This window comes from Scomber scombrus, chromosome 9 (genome assembly GCF_963691925.1).
Source record: "Scomber scombrus chromosome 9, fScoSco1.1, whole genome shotgun sequence".
NCBI lineage: Eukaryota > Metazoa > Chordata > Actinopteri > Scombriformes > Scombridae > Scomber > Scomber scombrus.
The window spans coordinates 17,023,977-17,044,884 of NC_084978.1; the positions used below are offsets into that span (position 1 = coordinate 17,023,977).

General features: G+C 40.1%; 1 protein-coding gene across 1 annotated transcript in view; it reads left to right on the top strand.

Annotated features, from left to right (window-relative positions):
• The first annotated feature begins 318 nt into the window (after positions 1-318).
• The window catches only part of LOC133986218 (short transient receptor potential channel 7-like), a 47,375-nt gene continuing 26,785 nt past the window's right edge, over positions 319-20,908 (top strand). The window contains exons 1-4 of the mRNA XM_062426027.1: positions 319-806; positions 6,973-7,735; positions 13,545-13,727; positions 16,832-16,996. Of these exons, the coding sequence (XP_062282011.1) occupies positions 319-806; positions 6,973-7,735; positions 13,545-13,727; positions 16,832-16,996 (1,599 nt within the window). The remainder of the gene's footprint in view (positions 807-6,972; positions 7,736-13,544; positions 13,728-16,831; positions 16,997-20,908) is intronic.

The window sequence follows — 20,908 nt, forward strand, 5'->3', positions numbered from 1 at the left end:
AGGCTATTTTTAAATCGATACAAAAGGAGAAATTTTGTTGGTCATTTTGTAGTTCAATGCAATGTGTAATTTAAGCCACTTTGTGATGTTGCCACTAGTTCATTTTCTACCATTTCGCAAAGGGCTGGCTCCCTGTGCGCGCGCGCACTCTGGGTGCTCCTTGATTAGAGCGCGCACTCTTGTGTGAAGGTGGAGCTTGGCTCTTCGCTGATGCGCAGCTCAGAAGAAACTTGTGCGGTTTAAACTTTGGCAAATGTTGCGTTATGTCTGACAGATAATAAAATCATTTAAAGTATATGCTGCTAACGACCTCTACCAATGTCTGACGAGGGGGAAGAAAGCGACAGCGGCGAGAGAGCCCGTCTCTCGGAGTCTCCCTCCCCGCCTCTGTCTGACTGTCATCCCGAAGGATCCACATCCTCTCCGCGGCCCCTGGACCTCTTCTCTTCCGCCTCTCCGCTGCTGGGGGATACAGACCTACCTTACCTGGCCTCTCCGGAGTGCCTTCACCCGTCTCCAGAGAATCGGGAGCAAGGGGACTCCCCACACTTCACATCACCAAAGTTACGCCAGCGCACCGGGGACACCGGTTCCCCGTTTCGTTCGTGGCAGGATGTGCGTCTAGATGCGGTGTACGACCGCCACGATTACCCGTTTTCTAAATGGAGGGGAAGAGGCGCAGGGAGTGCTGAGCGTTTTCAGCACCGCGGACAGAGAGTCCCCCGGGCTCCGGAGCTCTCTGACTCAGGAAACCACTACTCTGTTGAGCCCACAGACACCGAGATCAACTCAGAATCCCTGCAAACGTGAGTCCTTTATTTTCAATCTCAACTTTTATTCATCAATCCAGAGACGTGATAAATAAGTTAAATGGCCAGTTTCGGGGCCTTGAGTTTACATGTGCTTATTTACAAACTATGGCATTTTGGAGTTGTCTAATGCAAAGGGGACGCTGGGCGATGGTTTAGAATTGGGAAACTTATTCTGTGGTTTTATCAAGAGCAACTAATCCACCTGTAAATGTCAACAAGTAAAGGATAGTTTTGGAGAGAGAGAGAGAGAGAGAGAGAGAGAGAGGGAGAGAGAGAGAGAGAGAGAGAGAGAGAGAGAGAGAGAGAGAGAGAGAGAGAGAGAGAGAGAGAGAGAGAGACAGAGAGTGTTGAGTGTGTTGAGTGTGTTGAGTGTTATCCTCAGTAAGAGAGATACTTAGAGGTAAGACCATGTGACACTGAGCTGGAGCAGAGTACAGAAAACATCTCGCACAGTTCATCCCCTTAATGTCACACTCATGACATACACACACACTCATAAACTCTGATTGGGAACCTCTCTGCCATCTTGCAAATGTATTCTGCTGTATCATTTCTCTCAACTTATCTACACATGAGATAAGTACTCACAGGATCATTTATTGGATCAAGTCAAGTGCATCCATGTAGCAAGTATCCACAGGGATAAACGGGATATAGGGTGACAATTAATGGGTTTTCATGCAGCAAAGCCAGTTGAGCTATATCTATTAGATACTGAGGATGGCAGGCCTCAGTGATGGGTCTTTGATCTTCTCTGGTCTATGTCTTTGTTACACCAGTTTTCAGCTTAAAAGGCCTTTCATGGAAAAGAAGCACGTATGCTTTCACTGGTGCCTGACCAGGCTAAATGTTGGAAGCCTGTGTGTGTGTGTAAGAGAGGGTGAGAGAGGGTGAACATGCCTGTTTCTCATTACCAGGGAAATATGGTGAGCAACTCACCTTTGATCTCAAAATTTGGCAATTTACTGCTTGAAAGAATGTCTAGTGTGTGTGTATTTGATAAAGAGAGAGAAAGAGAGAGAGCTGAGAGAATAAGTCTTGTCAAATATTCTGTTCATGTCTGTGGACTGATAGAGTATTAACTCATTAGTCAGTTTTGTAAATATTCCTCAAGAGTTGAAACTTCTTTCTTTTACCCATTTCTTTTACCTAAGTGTAATTTCAAAGCTGATCTTCCCATACTTGCTTTTTGTATAGTTCACAGGTGAGTGACCTAACCTGGTTGATTGTGTTAACTGAATATAGATAACTTGTTGGATGAACATCCGAAAGCTAAGTTAAAAAAGAAGAGATTTTGAGCAGTTTAAAATGGATGACAGTTTATCATTGAAAAGTTACAGCTTTTCAGTGTTCAGTGTATAAGCTACTGCTACTATGTAGTTTACATATCCATTACATTTCAAACACTTTGGAGTAATACTTCATATGAGCAAATTCTACTTGTTCATATCCATTGACTGGTATGAAACGTGGCATTTTTAAGGACCATATCAGTAGTTTTGCATGTTTCATTCCACTAAAAGTCACATTTAGATTACTGCTGACTGTCATCCCCAGCATGACATTTATTTTTAGAATGATGAGTTAATCATTCAAAGACATTGTCTTCTTGGCTTGACATCCCAAATACATGATAATAACTCTTATATAGTAGCAGCCAAGTGTGAAGATTCAAAAATTGTCACACTCCAATGAATACACATCAACACTGTGACTCAGAATGAATGTGTACATTACAGTAAACTACAGTAGAACTAATTGTTTTCTTTGATACCTATCAACATTACACTTAATTAAAAGCCACTATAGTTGAATCCAAATTCAATTTATTTTATTTTATATGAAAGACCAATGGCTTGAGAGCTAAATACAGGAATAATTTAGAGCAAGCTTCAATAGTGTGTTGGAATTGACATCACCAGTAGCGTGGTGTGAGATAGTTTCTCCCTTTTCTGACAGTTTTGTTGCTAATAGGAGAGGGAACTGCTTGCTTGGAAAGGGGCTCTGAGTGATCCGCAGCAGCCTTTGAATTGGATGCAGCATCAGGATGAGAGCTGTGTAGACTCAGTTAATCAAATGAAATGTGACAAACTGAAACCACAGACCCTGCTGAGAATCAAAACCTAAATCTACAGCTTTTTGCAGCTTTTAAAAAAATTTCCATTCTCATGTCAGAAAGTTAAAATCATGCATCTTTACACTAGCTGATTATATACATAATGAGTAATATGAGTGAAAGTAAACAAGTAGACATTCAAACATGTAGCAAGCTTAAAAGGCAGGTGAATATTGCCCTTGAATTCAACAAATAGGCAAAAAGATTTCTCTAGTGGGATGGGATGAAATATGCTGCCTATGTTTAGGAAGTAAAGTGATCTTGGTTGCAACAATGGTAATGCGTTAAATACTTTAGGATTGTACAGCTTTAAGAAGAGCACTATATGATGGAAGTGTGAATACAATCACACACTGTAAGCAGACATGCATAAACAGTCCCTACTTCACTCAGCCATTTTCTTCCCAATCATCCATGTGTCTCCCTTTTCTCTCTTTCCCACATGCACACACACACACACACACACACACACACACACACACACACACACACACACACACACACACACACACACACACACACACACACGCACACACACACACACACACACTCGCTTTCTCTCTATCTATCCATCTCCATTGTATCTGCCTCCTCCTCTCTGTGTGATTGTAATTCCACGCAGAAATGATGCAGGTAAATTCTATTTCAGAATCACAAATAGTGATGGAAAATAGTTATTCATTAGCTGGCTAGGGTTATGTAGCTATCTAGTTAGGGTTAATGTGTGTGTGTGTGTGTGTGTGTGTGTGTGTGTGTGTGTGTGTGTGTGTGTGTGTGTGTGTGTGTGTGTGTGTGTGTGTGTGTGTGTAGGTGGAGGGTTGGATGAGAAATTATACCTTATAGCACTGCATGGTATTGGTTTGGTTTGTATCGCATTTTACAGATGAGTTATTTTTTGTCCACATTCTGTATGCATACCGATGGTGCTGATCTTGTCACATATGTGTTTGTCCAGTCGTGCACCATGTGTGTCCACATTTATATTCTTATGTTTGCTCATTTGTGTGTGTGTGTGTGTGTGTGTATGTGTGTGTGTAAGACAGAGAGATATTCTATCCTCTACCATTGATTGGCAGCCTAAGGCATACACACTAATTGTTTAAATCAAAAATCAAGAGCTACCGACCTTTTATACCCTTTAATCACACGCTGACAAGCATGGTTTGTGTCTGATGCTCTCTCTCTCTCTCTCTCACACACACGCATGCACGCACATACACACACACACACACACACACACACACATGCACACACACACACACACACTCCCACAATGTTTTGCCTTGGTGAGCTCTCTTCATCTTTTCAGTTCCATATCCTTTTATGCCCCCAGAGAATATTTCCACTGTAACCAGGTTTCCATTTTCACCTATTCTTTCATTGTCCATGGGAGGATCTGGGTGAGAGGGTGATAGCAGGGAATGGGGACCAGCAACTTCAGGGCTGAATGAATGAAATGGAGTCTGGCTGGCATGAGCGGGAAGGATTGGGGGGCATGCAGGAACATCTTAGAGGCTTGGAAGTTGTTGATAGGCAGATGGACAACTAGGAGGACAGACGAGTAATGATCCTGGGACACAAGAGAAAAAAGTTAGCATTCAAGACACAAGGAAACTAAATCACTAGGAATATAAAATAAGTTTGCCCTGACTCGCTACCATTATGGTTGAAACAACAATCTGGCGAAGAGTGGGTAAAGAGCTGGTGTAAATATGCTTGAAGAGGCAGGAGAATGAGGAAGGGAAATCACATCAACCCACACACAAACAAAACATAAACAAAGAGAGAGACAGGGGACCACTCAGAGCACAGGGAAGGAGAAACACAAGGTAATCCTCTGTTACCGTAACTGTACCCCACCAGCCCTGTGCTCCTTAGGTCCATAGCCCTCCCAGTTAACCAGGTACTGGTAGCCCCAACGTTAGAGGAGTATGTCTAGCAACTGCCAGATCATCGATAATGTGGGAGGTGGAAGGGCCACAACTGGAGCAGTCAGTGGGCTAGTGGAGACAGGTTTCAACAGTGAGACATGAAATGTGGGGCGAACCTTCATGTGAGGAGGAAGCCTAACAGTGGAGTTAATGATTAAATGAATCTCATATGGACCAACATAATGAAGTAGTTTGCAAGGGGAGAGCTCTTAAGGAAAGCCAAACTTTCTGACCTAGTTGGTAATTTGGGGCTGGTGCCTGGTGACAGTCAGCAATGTGTTGGTTGTGGTCAGTGGAGACCTTATGACCTGACCGGCAAGGGGCGGAGAAATCCAACATGTGGCAGGTTTTGGCGTGGACACCCACAGAGAAAAAAATTGAGTTTTTATTCAAGGGGAGGGTCTGGATGAGAGATTGATGGCAGGGAATGGGAATCCATGGCCAGCAGGGATGAATCTAGGAAATGGAGGAGTGTTGGCTGTGAGCAGTCCCTCCAAATTAGGGGCAGCATTACAAGGAGGGATATCTTGAAGGTTTGGAAGTTGTTGACAAGCAGGAGGACAGGTAGTCAAGTAATGAGCCTGGGACACAAGAGAAACAAGTTAACATGAGAGGAAACTGAATCACTAGGAATGTAAAATAAGTAAGCCTTTAATCGTAGCACTTTACAAACAACACAGTTGATCTTAAGGGCTCTATCGCACACACTGAGGGAAAAAAGGAAAACAAACAGTAGAGGAGAAGAGAAATCAGAATGATGATTAAATAAAATACTGACAACAATATCAATAATAAAAGCAATTATAGTATAAGCACATGGTCACACAGAGCGAACGGCTAGCACAGTTAATAGCTAGAGTAAAAGTATGTTTTAAGATGACTCTTGAAAATCTTGATAGTCAGGAAGAATTGGATGGGGGGAGGAAGAGAATTCCACAGTTTTGGTGCCCTGTCCCCATAACACTTAGTCCTGGACTGTGGACCGAGGTTGGAGATTCAATCTGGCGAAGACTGGGTGAAAAGCCTTGGTAGATATGCTGCAAGCTGATGAACTGATAGGAGGCAGGTGGACTGACTAAGAGAGGTGATGAGCCCAAAAGTGTTCAAGGTGAGCTGAGCAGGGAGCCAGGGGAATGAGAAAAAGGAAACCACACCCATGCCAACACACACAAACAAAGGTAAGGGGAAGCAGAAGGAAACACTACGGATTCTTCTGGTATCATAACAATATTTCATGCATTGCTCTGCAACTCACTTTCTCCCTCTCATGTAGCTTTAGGAAACATCAAGGCTTTGTTTTCCCACTGTGTGGGTCAGAGTGTTGGGCTACACAGCAGATGTAGGGATTGTGACAGATCCTTGTGTTTCTAAAATACAATAGGAGTACAATAATCCAAATGGAATGTGTTATTCACTTAAAAGAATGATTACTAGGGGTTCTGTGCAAACTACTGCTAGTTATGTTTTACAGGTAACTATTGATGAAGATTTTTATCTGCTGGGATGTGACACTGTGCCTCTAGAAATAATGTTCTATGTAGGAAGAAAGATAAATAAAGACATACTGTGGATAGTGTGTTGAAAAAGACAGATTCATCAGTGGCCCAAAGAGTCATTTCAGGTGACCACTGAATCATGGTATGAGTTTGTCATGCAAGAGCCAATTAAGCTTCATATGTCTCTAGCCAATCAGAGCTGTTGACCTGAGATGACCCTGTAATGATTTTTTTGACCCCAGTAGTGGTTAATTGATCAGGCCGAGGATAGCTTTATTACAGATGTATTGTTGGAGCTTGCTCTTAGGTCAGAGGAGAAGTCTGTGTTAAGCACTGCTGATTGTGTTTGACCAGTCCCTGTCCATGAAGGATATCCACATTGAGAGACAGTAATGACTTTGTTTGCCTTGTTACACAATAGTCAGTTTGATTTAACTAATGATACTGTCTTGTTCTCTTGCCTGGATCATTTGCTCTCTTTCTGTCCAATTCCCTTTCCAACTCTTCATCATTCCTTCCTCTGAATGTCAAAGCTTTTCTCCCTTCTACCTACACCTTCATCATATTAATTCTTGTCATTATGGCCTCACATTTCCTCCTCTCTCTGCTGTCTACAGGGTGGAGGCCATGCATCGCCGGCACACTACATTGAGGGATAAGGGGCGTCGCCAGGCAGTGAGAGGCCCAGCCTACATGTTCAATGAACGTGGCTCTCCCCTCACTGCAGAAGAGGAGCGTTTTCTGGATGCTGCTGAATACGGAAACATTCCTGTGGTCCGTAAAATGCTGGAAGAGTCCAAAACCCTCAACTTCAATTGTGTGGACTACATGGGCCAGAATGCATTGCAGCTGGCAGTGGGTAATGAGCACCTAGAAGTGACTGAGCTGCTGTTAAAGAAAGAAGGATTAGCGAGGATTGGAGACGGCCTTCTTTTGGCTATTTCCAAGGGTTATGTTCGCATCGTAGAAGCCATTCTCGGCCATCCTGCTTTTGGTGGGGGTCTCCGGCTGGCTTTGAGCTCTCTGGAGCAGGACATGCGTGATGATGTCTTCTTTGCTTATGATGAGGATGGAACACGTTTCTCGCATGACGTCACACCCATCATCCTGGCTGCTCACTGCATGGAGTTCGAAATTGTCCACATCCTATTGTCCAAGGGGGCCCGCATTGAAAGGCCGCATGACTACTTCTGTAAGTGTTCAGAGTGCCTGGATAAACAGAAGAAAGACTCCTTCAGTCACTCACGCTCCAGGATGAATGCATATAAGGGCCTGGCTAGTGCAGCTTACTTGTCGCTCAGCAGTGAAGATCCTGTACTGACTGCCCTGGAACTCAGCAACGAACTGGCAAGACTGGCCAACATCGAGACAGAATTTAAGGTGAGTTGGTCTGTGTCTCTCTTGACATTGTTTCCTTTTGTTTGTTTATCAGTATTTTCTTTTTTTTGCCCCATCGCTTTCTTAATACCAGCTCACACAAACAGCCTGTTTTTTATGGGTTGCCAAAGAGGTGACAGAACATTTTTCTGACATGCAAGGGGATATGAGGTGAAAAAGAATGATTGTCCCCTTCTGGAGAAACACACAGTACATTTTTTTTAAATGATTTTGGAATGACAGGAAAGCCATTATAAAAGTGTAAATGAGTGTATTTAATCTTTTTTATATTATTATTGTCGTCACATTCTCATTCATTTTTTTCACAGTGCAGGCAGGATAGGTACAGTTTATATTGTTGAATGGAAATTTGAAGATCCATCTGTGCCAGTGTTTTAAGCGATTCCTGCCAATGATAAATCACTATAGACTCTCATCTAGAATTGATTTCCCAGTGGACTCCCAGCTTTTTATTACTCATATTACTTTATTACCCATGCAATCTTTCCTCAGGTTTTAGTGAAATAAGAATTATAAAGCAGAACACTTTATTTTTTGATGGAAAATATAAGAGATGAGCTTTTATTGAGAGGAAGAATTGCATACTATATGTAAGGCAGCCATACATTTGTGTGTGTGTGTGTGTGTGTGTGTGTGTGTGTGTGTGTGTGTGTGTGTGTGTGTGTGTGTGTGTGTGTGTGTGTGTGCTCGTGCGTGCATGCGTGCTTGTGTGTTGGAGAAAATTTAATTGCGTGTAACAGAATGATGTTTGAGATTTCTGGATCTAAGGTTTCATAGCAGCCCCATACACAGCCACACATACCCACAGAAACTTTGAATCCAACCTGCTGTGCCAGCTGGGTTTGCAGGCATCTGTCCTGTGGCAGGTTGATTGGCTTGGGGCCAGGGTAATGCATTCCCACTAAACTATGCTGTGCAACAGGTTTGGGCAAGCTTTTAGGGCTGGTTGGAGGTGGAGAGGGACTTGATTCCCTTGTATTGTGCCAGCTGGTACACCTTACCCGAATCTGTTGCCTTGGGATATTAAGGCCACCACACTCTTTGACGAATGAGTCACACAGAGAAAGAGGGAGAACAACATGTGGATACAGTGTTGCTAACTGACCAGTAGGATTAGCTGTTACAGTTGGAACTGTTATGAAAAATTAAACTGGGGTGTCCTGTTACTCTTTCCCTGTGTTTCCTGTCTCTCTATATTGTAATACTATTGAATAATGCCTCATTTACCTTCCGCTGTCCGGCCATGCGTGGCTGTTAATTTCTGTCTCTCCTTATTTATCCATTCCTCTGTCTTTCTGCCCGTCGTTATGTTTGTCATTCAATTTCCCATCTCCTCAAAACTTAATGAGAAGGGCTCACCTGAGGGACCCCTGTTGTGTTGGAGCTCATCTGTCTCATTACCATCTCATTATCACCCTTCCGTCTTCTCTCTTTAGTGGTCTCCCTAGCCCTCCTCTATGTCATATTCTCATTATGTTAAAATATCAAATAATATTAAGACACTCATGTGGTAAATTGGGAAATCAAACAGGGGAAATACAAGTTAAGGCTTAGATTAAGGCATCATGTCAGTGAGAAAAAATGTGACATGCAAAAGATTGAAACACTACTTTATGTCATTGATGACACCTTTATCTAAAGCACTTTAAAAGCATAGCTCTTTCATATAGAATATATTTGTATTTGTTTTCGACTCCACTTTGGACCCAGCTCAGGAATTGAATCAACTTGCTTGATGTGCAGGTCCACTGCATGTCACATTGTTAAGATTTAGAGGGTGTGTATGTCAGCTGCTACAACCCACGGTTACCCATTACACCCTTTGCTATGTACAGTTTGTTTGCAGAGACGTTTGTGTAAATCTTCAGAGAAGCATAATTCCAGTTTAAGGCCACCAAAATGCTTCTCTGTGGTAATGTGAGCTGATATGTCTGCTATTTCAAGACATAGTGGCAAATATTATTCAGTTTGGTTCAGGGTGATCTTGGTTCGGATATCTTGGCCACTACTTTGGACAGATTGCTATTAAATTACACAGACATTGACTGCCCCCAAGAAGATAAACCCTAATGATATTGATTAGCCCCTAACCACCAAAGGGACACGATTTTTCATTTATCAGGCACATCGATTAATTAAATCTGCCTCAGCTGTATGCTATGTACTGTACATACTAACATGCTAACATGATACAGGCTACATGTTTAATTGTATGCATAGAATTAGAATGTTGCTTAGGACACAGTTTATGTATCCACTTGCGCTTACAGTAAATAAAGAATTCATACATACGTTCACACAGTTGAGTGCCAACAGCTCTCACACAATAGCTCACAACCTGTCACAGTGCAGAGAAGAGAGTGCTCCTAGTGGTGCATGATACATGTTTCTGAAAGGGCTGCTAAAGGCACATCAGGACCTCCTGAGCAGCAGAATATTTATCTCCAAACATCTTGCTTTCCAAGACAGCCCATCAATTTCTCATAAGAGCCTCTGGACACACACAGATGCATACACACACTTTCCAAATATCCTTTGGAGAGACACACAGAGAGAGAGAAGTAAGGCAGAGGAGTGTGGTGTTTGTTTTTGTTTTTTGTTTTTGTTTTTTTTAATTCAATTTGACTTTGTTCTGTTTGGTGGCAGTTTTAGTTCAAGTTAATTTCTTAATAGTGGAAAGAATAGCAACAGATACAATGTGAGACAAACAGCAAGAGATAAAGTGAAAAAGAGTGAGTGGATGGCAACTGAAATGCAGTAATAGAAACTCTATCCGTCTTTTTTCCTCATCCCTCCATCTTACAACTCCCTCTCTCCCTTCATGTTTGACGCTTGCCTCATGCCCCCCCTCATTTCACTCATCTGTAACCATTCTCACTCTGCTTCACACTGCTCTGTCTCCATTTTCAATCTCACAACATCGTTCCCTTTCCTTTATCTCAGCCCCTGAGGCACAAACCCCATGCCTTGAATTGTGATTGGAATTCCACATATATGTTTGTGTAATGATGGGACTTGTGTGTTCCTGATGTGTGCAAATACTGCCCTGAAGCCTTTATATCAGGGTACAAGGAAATGTGAGATTGTTATTGTTATCAATCTAAAGGAAAGATGAACCAAATGCTGTCTTTTCCTTCATGTCCCCAAAGAGGCAATATGCTGTCATTGTCATTGCTTTTTGTTTTTGCAGATGGTGATGGGCCCTTTGATCAACTGTATCTAGAGGGATTTTTTTTTCTTACATCATGAATCCATGCCTGATCAGGCAAATTCTAAAATGTAAAGTGTTAATTTTTTGGTATTTAAAATTCCAAACTCTGTGACTCCAGAAAATGGATATCATTACTAGGACATGCAGATTGATGTTGACTGGAATATATTCCAATCCAGCCTTGAAAACATCAGCACATTTATGGAAGTAGTGACAAGCTTCATAACAAAGTAGGTCAATTATACTATCCCTACAGTGACTGTACAGACATATTCAAACCACAAAAACTGAACAAAACACTGCTGCTTACAACTCTAGACTTACTACCAGCGATATCGAGAAATATAAGCCTAAAATACAAGATTGATGGTTACAGCTAATGGTAATCCAAATAAATCCAAACAAATACAGGCTGAGATGAGTGTTGAACAAATCTGACATTGTCCACACACACAGATCTTTTTCCCTGGTGCTGCCCTAAAAGAGACCATCACCAACTGGTATGGGAACTGCTCTGCTCATGACTGGAAAGCCCTACAGTCTAGAGTTGTACACCATAGTATACCATTAGATCTTTGCTTCCCACCCTGCAGGACACCAGAGGGTGCAGAACCAGATCTAGTAGGATTATAAAGGATCTTTACCACTAGCTTCTATACCCAGGGAATTTGCTTCTGTAGTCCAACATAGAGAAAAAAACATCTTCATTTCAGCCATCAGGATAATGTGGAGCATCTGTCTCTGAGTGTGTACAAATTTTAGTTTAAAATTAGAAAACATTAGAAAATGTGCACATGTGCATTATTGGTTCTTTTTCTTTTTTTTCTCTCTCACTGCACATTAACCTTTAAGTAAATCTTCCAGAGTATGCAAGCCCTGTTTATCACTGCACCGCACAATTGAAAATATGAGTATATAACCAGAAGCCCCAATCAGCTGCCTGCATCTGTGTTTGGACAACAGTTGACAGAACAAGGCAGGAGAGTGACGGGGTAAAGGTATAAGAAAGAAGGGTGAGAAGTGACATGCGGAACATGTTGAAACTTAAACAGTTATTGGAGAGAGACAAAGGCCCAACAGCAATGGAATAGTGAAATGGGCACAGTTACTGTATAACCTCCAGTGTTCCAGAAATTAAAGTCTAACTAGGCGACTGACTTTTCAAGCATTTCAAACCCTTGGATAAGTAAAATTATCATGAAGTTGGGTGGCATCAGTGGAGTTATGTTAAGGAAGAAACATGTCTTCCTTATATGTTATGGAGTGTAGTTTCAATAATAACTTAACTCCACCAAGACTGCCTAAAGAAGGGATTACATTATCAATAGCAATGTCTATATTTAATTTATACACAACTTTGAAGTTTGAATTTTGAACTTAGAATGTTATTTTCTAAATAAATTGTATTCAGTGTGTTTCCATCGATTATTCTTCTGTGAATATTCTTAAGATGGCGTTACGAGACTGCAGCAGTAACTGTTACTCTGCATTCCTTTGTTGCTTCCCAGAAGCAAGCAGGCAATTGTTATTGCATGAATGGATTGATCTTCTGTGTCCACACTCTCCTCTTTCTTCTTCTTCTCAGGAGAAAGTGTGGTGTTTTTGTTAGATGCCCTTTTTTATTTTTAATGCTTGGGGTATTTCCGGTGGAGGGAATATCTTTTAAAAATGTACCTTTTTAAAAAAAATTCCAGGCATTTATATTTGAGTTTTTGTGTGGAAAGTTAAACTACATAAAATCTAGGGGAGAGGAATGCACTAATTAACTGTTTGAAATGGGTGTAACCAAAGGCAGAGTGAATACCCTCTTTCAGCTGTTGTCGAGGTTGTCTCTGTTGTACCTATGAAGACAAAATAAGTCAAGTTGACTACCTCCAATGTCATTTATATAGACATGCCTGCTCTCTGGTTTAAATGTAAAGCCAAAATATTCATCTAACAGATATTATTTTGCCAAGATGGAAAGGTCATGAACCAATCACACTATCACCTTCTCAATTCTTTTTACACCCAAGCTATATTATAATTGCAAATGGGAATAAATGTCTCATGACAGGTTGACATTTCTCAAGTCATTAAAAGAAGTGTCTGAGCTCAAGGATACAGGTGAGAATCTATATGGCACACAGGCGCAAAAGGAAGGGAAACCAATTTCAAGCATTTTATAGGCAATTTTTAAAAAAGACACAAAAGACTGATTATACTGTATGGAGTTTGACAAGTATTGATCCACAGCTTCGCACACTATATTCAAGCAGCAAGAACCATGCAACAAGTACCATGAAGTTAACATTAGATGACATCATAAATAAACAACATGTGAAGGACCAGTAAGACCTTTAAAACAGTAAACACAAAAATAAAACTATAAACTAATAGAAAAAGACACAAGGCAGATAGCAAAGGGGGCAGTTGAAGGCACCATCATGATTTAATGATCTCTTTTATGATGCTTGCATTCATACATCTGAAGAATGGCTCTTTGTCTACAACCAGTTGATGACATGAGTGACTTAGAGTTTAGATTCTCTTTAAACTCAAACTCTTCTTTTCTCCTCCATGCTTCTCCCCTCGTTGCAGAATGACTACCGTAAGCTGTCCATGCAGTGTAAGGACTTTGTGGTGGGTGTGTTGGACCTTTGTCGAGACACAGAGGAAGTAGAGGCCATACTGAACGGTGACGTGGATCAGTGTCCTCCAAGCCCCTACAACCGACCCTGCCTCAGCCGTGTCATACTGGCCATCAAGTATGAAGTCAAGAAGGTAAGAAAATAAATAGATGTATTTTATTCACGTTAGGCGAGTTCAAATGTCCAACTATCTATATTTATGGGATGACATTTTGTTAATGTTGGACCATCATACAACAATATACTGTAAATAACAATAACACAAAACAGGAGGATGGTAATGACTGTTCAAAACAGCAGTGGTAAGTTATTTGTTCAAACTGCTTAAAGCAGGGAGTGGTTTGACATTTTTATAGTAAAGCAAAGAATACAGGTGAGGATAAGTGCACACAGTGTTCGACACTGACACCTGATAAGAGGATTCATGTTCTACCTGTCTCCTACCTGCAGTCAGTGTTACTCCTGCAGCCCACACTGCAATCTTTCCTAAATGTAACCATATCTTAAAGGATTTGCTTTCTTGCAGAGAGTGACAGTGTAACTAGAGCCAGTAGTTAATAAGCTTATGTTAGCATTAAGAATGGAAGCAGTCCAAAGTTATAAATCCACCAACCAACACAAATTGCCTCCTGGTTATAGGTTCATCTTTACTGGACAGACATGAGATTGGTATTGATCTTGTGATGTAACTCAAGGCAAGAAAGAAAATAAGCCATTTTCCCCAATATCAAAAACGACTCCTTTAATCATATTGATTTGGTACTTTTGAAATAACTAAATTCAACCTGTCCTCATAAAAGAATAAATAATTAATCACATCTCCTTCCCCAGCATGTTAGTTTATGATTACTCTGTTATTTTGATTTATTATAATCCGCAGATGTTCATACTGATGAACTGAAATTTTTAAATGTTGGATTGAAATCTCACTGAACAGATTGTGAAACCAATTTGCATATATTATGTGCCTTAATTTGATAGTATATCTTGAGGAGGATTAACAGAAACAGTTTTACAGCACTTTTTTAACAAGTAACTTGTTCGTTTGTTTGTAATTAAGCCAGGATCTATATGAGCCATCTGCTTATATGCTTATATGTATTTTCATGTGTGTGGCCTCAGAGGGCCTTATGTAAACAACAAATGTCAGGGAGCTTATTCCTACTGAGCAGAAATGTTCTTACTAAATGTCAAACTAAATCCCTTTTCCCCCTGCCACTCCTATCACATACTATTTTTCTCTCTCTCTCTCTCTCTCTCTCTCTCTCTCTCTCTCTCTCTCTCTCTCTCTCTCTCTCTCTCTCCTCTCTCCTCCATATACTGCATGTTTTCGCTAATCAGGTAAATCCCCAGTGCATGTTTGTGTGCGTGTAAATGCTGGTTTGTTAGTTTAATGGGCGTGTGTGTTTATGCGTGTGTTGGGCAGTAAACAGCCTGTTCGAGCCAGCATCCTCTGAAAGAGAGCGTGACCAATACTTGGGGAGCTAATTACACAGGAGGCAAGCAGAGAGGGAATGAGGGATAAATTGCCATAGAAACTAGGTAGAGCATGACTGGTACACGTTGCTGGATGCAGGGAGGGGTCATGTCATGGGTCAGTGGCCTGATAGACTGGTCACTGGACACCAGTTGGAACAATGTTAACTACATGGGTATGGGAGGGGTGTGCATGGTTGTGTGTTGTTTCCCCCTGAATGTAAAAATGACAGAGTGAGCATTTATACATTGTCTGTCTGCTTCAATCAATTGATGGGAAGATATCAATCATCAGCTCAGGTAAATGCTCCCTGAATGTGATGAGTGAGGTTGATTGGTGAAGGGGTGGAAATGATTGATGGAGGGCGAAAACAAAGACACTAAAAAAACCAAGGAAGAGAGGTCAGGTTCATAGAGTTTGATTCTTACACTAGTTGATTGCCCACTGGGCATTGATTGCTCTGTTGTCCACATCCTTCCTCCAGCTGGAACAAAAACATCCATCGTCTCCAACCTCATCCCTTGTCTCCCATGCAGCCTTACCAGACCGATAGCAGCTTTCATTTACCGCTTCCTCTCTTAGAGTAGAGTCATCAACAGATGCTGAAATGCCAGGCAAGCCTTGTCTCATAAAGCAAACATGCTTCAGTAATGGATGATAACACTCTCATTCACTCACACTCATATGAGCAGCATGCTCTCTTTTGCATACTGTATATTACATTGATTTCCTTACCTGCTTGTTGGCATTTTTCCTTTATAAATTAAGTCAAGTGACAGCCACAACTACAAACGTGTTGTGAATAACACAAAAGATCTGCTCTAAATAGCCTGCACACTCAGCTAGGAAAACAATACCTTGAATATTTGCATAAGTGAAGCACCTGAATACAGCATATTCTTGGACTACAGATTCATTTTACACTCTTGCATTAAAATCATTCATAAAGAACATGAAAGTACCATATGTGGATATATTATATTGGACCAAAAGACCAACAAAAATAAAATCGATAAGATAACATATAGTCCCACGATGTGAAAATGTACAGTATTGAAGCAGCAAAGTGGACAGTAAAAAAGCATCAGTAAAAAGAATAAAAAAGAATAAATATTTAGTACACAAACAAAAACAATCGTTATTAAAAAAAATGTAGCAAATAATAATGGTAACATTATGTACAAAAGTAAATAAGTATTATTGATGTTGAGTGATAATATACCTGAGTTGAGATTGTTATTGCACAGGTCTAAAGTGAGAATGTATAAATATACATATTGCACAGTTTAACTGAAATAAATACCAGTCTGCTCTTTTTGTATTAATTTAGTAAAAGTAGAAATGCCATAAGTGTATTTAAATGTGTATTTAATGTGTTTAAAGCATACAATAAAATTTAGTCAGATTTTATTTTAAGTATTTTTTTTGATCTAGTCAGTATTGACCAAGATAACTGTGACTCTGCTGTCAGCTTGTTAAATAAGTCACCTTCCTTTGTAATCACTGGGCTATTTAAGTGTTGCTGCTAGAGATGTAGTGGCATGTTGATTGGTATGCTGCTGAGACCACTTCATGGTGGCAGAAATATCTCTGAATGTCTTGAGTTGTTGAGTAAAGCCTTATTGATGGCTGCTGATAATTGCTACTCTCTCACTCTTTTCTTCCATTCTCATTATTTTCTCTTTTCTTTTTTCTTTCCTTCTTTTCTCCTCTTTCTTTACTCGCTATTTCTCTGATTTCTCTTGTTCCCCTCTCTGCAGTTTGTTGCCCATCCCAACTGTCAGCAGCAACTGATGACTATCTGGTATGAGAACCTTCCTAATCTGAGGCAGCAGTCCGTTGGGGTGAAGTGCTGGACAGTGCTGGGTGTCACTGTCGGACTGCCCTTCTTGGCTATTGCCTACTGGATCATGCCGTGTAGCAAAGTACGCACACACACTTCTCTTCAAACTCCACTTTGTTTGCTATCTTCAATCTCTTTGCCCCTCCACCTTTGACCAAAACCTGAGTCTCTTTCCTGTGTAGCCCTCAACACAAAAACACACATACACAATGTTAAAGACATTGCTATGTGATATGACTTCACAGTTTTTTTCTCATCTGTTTTCATTTTTTCATCAATGTTGTTCTGTTTATTATTTTCAGAACACTCTAAATGTCACTGTTGTAACAACACTACATTTCTAAAACCACACAAACAGCCAACTTTAATTCTCTAATTCCAATTACACAATTGAAAAAAAAACAGTTGGATTGATGAGAAATGGAGAGTAGATCCCTGCCACAAGAGGAGGATATCTCAGGCTTTGAGTCTAAGCTATAGTTATAGTCCTAAACTGCACTTACTGTAGAATCACCTGAGCTTTGATTGGATGTAAACATGCAAATCAACAGCCCTGTAACAGTACACTATTGTGTCCTCATCAGAGTCAAAGTGCATGCAAGATGTCAAGGTAACTCACTCTGGGTGTTACAGTAGTATGTTTTTTTTATATCTGTCTTCCTTATTTGGTACAAAGTATGGTCTAACACTCAGTCTGCCAGGGTTTCTGAGCTTACTGGAGCTAACTCCAGATGCTTAGATCATATTCTGTTTAGGTTACCTCTTGGGAAATACCTGACATGCCAGCAATACTATGTATGTTGTTCCCTCTTGGTCGCTCATTGTCATTTGCCTCTTGCATGCATATGTCCCGGGCCCGCATTAAATGTGTATTAAAGAAATAACTCCTGATTTCACCTCATCTTTGCATCTTCAAGATCATCACGAAAACATCTATTCTCACTGGGACAAAGTGTTGGACAGACAGACCGAACGACTTGTGCAGCTAAACACATCACAGGTTTTCGATCTAAAGAGCTCTGGATAATCATTATTTGATTATAGGGCCTAAGGCACTCACATCGATTGTTAGTACTCCATCAAACAAATTATAATCTGTAAAGTGACACAATATGACAGACCCTCCCCCCCACAATACACACACACATACACACACACAAACACAGGAGCTGGCTGAGGGGTTATGCAAATCTGCTCATCAACTTGGATAATCCTCTACGTTGTCATCAAGTGGTGTGCATGCGTGTGTGTGTGTGTGTGTGTGTGTGTGTGTGTGTGTGTGTGTGTGTGTGTGTGTGTGTGTGTGTGTGTGTGTGTGTGTGTGTGTGTGTGTGTGTGTGCCAGATACCATATTGAGGACCTTTGAGTGGTTGATGTTGGGTGTGACTGATGAATGAGTCATTTTGTATAAAGAGAGAGCAACTAAAGTGTCAAGAGTGTGTGAAAGGATGGAGAGCAGTAATGCTAAGAGTGCAAATGTGAGAGAGACATGGACTCAATTATGAGACACTAGCTGTGTCTAATCTCACAGTGTAACTGAAAAAAACACCTGTGCAGGTTAATGTATGTGTGATTGTGTTTGTATGTGTGATTGTGTTTTTATGTGTGTCCACATGTTTGCACGTACATGTGTTTATGATTACATTTAATTATAAATCAACCAATCAATGAGCCTGTGTGTCACAGTCTGCCATTTTCTGACTCAGCTGAGAGAGCAGGCTAAGAGGTAGCAGCGAGTAAAAACAACAAATTATTAAAGGATGCAAGGCACCTTGTAATTTCGTTTTATCATATAACAAGTGAGTTTTAAAGAACAGTTAAATAGTAAAAAGAGACTTTTAAGATGTTGAAAAGGCAGACCTACCGAGGGTGGGGTATTAAAAATAAAAAAAATAAAACAAAATAAACCAATAATGCAGGGACAAAGAGGATGTTTTTTTTTCCAAAAATGGATGCTCAATAAAAATGTGATGGCAGTTCAAAAGAGACAAGAAGTTACAGTAAATGTAACTGATACTGAAACAAAGACAGATGGTGCCAAAGATATACATAAAGACAGGTTCCAGGATGCAAGTTGCAATAAGAAAGCTTTGATGTGTTTTGGTTGATTGTGTGTCATGTACCCACCTACACCTGCTGTTAATCATTCAATTTTATACGGCTCATCTCATCAATTGATCATCTCTCACAGCTCATAACACTCTCCATTTACAGTGCTACAATACATGGGAATCAGAATCCCAAACAATAATACATTTCATATCAGCCAGAATAGTTGAGGAAGATATTGATACTCAAGTTGCTCAAAAATAAATAGTACATACGTCAAAGAGAAAACGTGGATATAATCTCCTTTAAGAGAAAAAGATGAGATATGCTTTGTACAGTAAGTGCTGCAAAACCAATGCTATTTAGATACAGAATGTGTCTTAGTGGTGGAAAAGGGTGAAGAATGGGAGGAAAACATGCAAAGAGTGATGGCATGTGTATTTGTAGGTGCACACAGGCATAGTTTGAGCCTTCCCTGAGTGACAAGCGAGAGATGGAACATGATTTAAAAAAAAGGTAAAAAAAAAAAAAACAAGCAATAGAAAGGGAATTGCCTAGGATCGGCCGTCAGAAAGGAACAAGAATCCTCAAGTGTGATTAAAGCTTCCCCTGCTTGCTCTGCTTGTAGCATTTATTGTTGATGAACTACTGCTGCATTAATCGGCAATAACAATTTTTTAAACATTTTTGTAATAGTTCATTAATGCGATTTCCTTAAAAATCAGACCCCTGCAATCTTTAGAAATTACTTAATTTGTTATACCAGCTATTCAACTTACTTTATATGTTCGCACCATGATAGAACAGTAAATATTTGTGATGTAGGTCACCAGCATCTATATTAGTTTGATATAGTACTTGTTTTTTCCCCCTGTGTTCAAATGCACAGTGATATGTGTGAGGGAACATCAATATAAATGGGTCAATGACGTATAAGGATTTAGAACAACTCAATTGTAGAATAATAAAAACAAGCATATCTAATGCAGTAGTTCAAACATTCAGAATGTTGTGTACCTGAAGCTCCATATTATACATTTGAAATTAAGTGATTTTAATGGGTTTTTCAAGATTAATTGGCACTGGCCTTAAAAACAGTCATGTGGTGCGACCACGATTCATCTTGAAATAAATTAATTTACTTAACACGCTTCACATCTTTTTTTTTTACAAGTTTTCAGTAATATAAAGTGTTTGGAAACAAAGTATTTGCATTTTTTTTTTAAATCTTTGTAAATGATGGTCTTTTATTTATATAAGACATTTCAAGATGAATCATGGTCGCACCAAATGACTTTTTTTTCAGGCCAGTGCCAATTAATCTTGAAAAACCCCCACTAAAATCACTTTCACATTGTAATATGAATTGTCAGGTACACAACATTCTGAATGTTTGAACTACTGCATTAGATATGCTTGTTTTTATTATTTAAAATTGAGTTGTTGAAAATCCTTATACGTCATTGACCCAAATACCAAATACATGATACAGAAACTGTTTTTTTTTTTGTAATGTTGTGGTTTTGAGACACACCAGCAACCCTACTGGCGCATAATAGAGGACTTTTATTTATGGTGATTACACCAGCTATCAAAATCAATTTGACACTGATCCACCGACATTTATAAATGCCACATGTTGCTCCCACACCCCCACATTGGCTAATTTTTCTTTTTCTTTAATTACTTTCCTGCAGTCTGTCATCCATTTAATTTGCTCTAATATCACTTTGTATGCAAGGTCTGATATCACTATTTGGGTTTTGTTCAAGAATATCCTCCTCTTGTATCTCCGCCCTTTTTTTTGTCATTTACTCCGTCGTCTCTTGGGGGATAAAAACCCAGGTCACTGCGTGAAAAAAAGCCCAATCGATACACACTGGGCAGGGTCACAATCCATTTATCATTGATGGAATGACTGGACATCATTAAATGGCCCTATGGT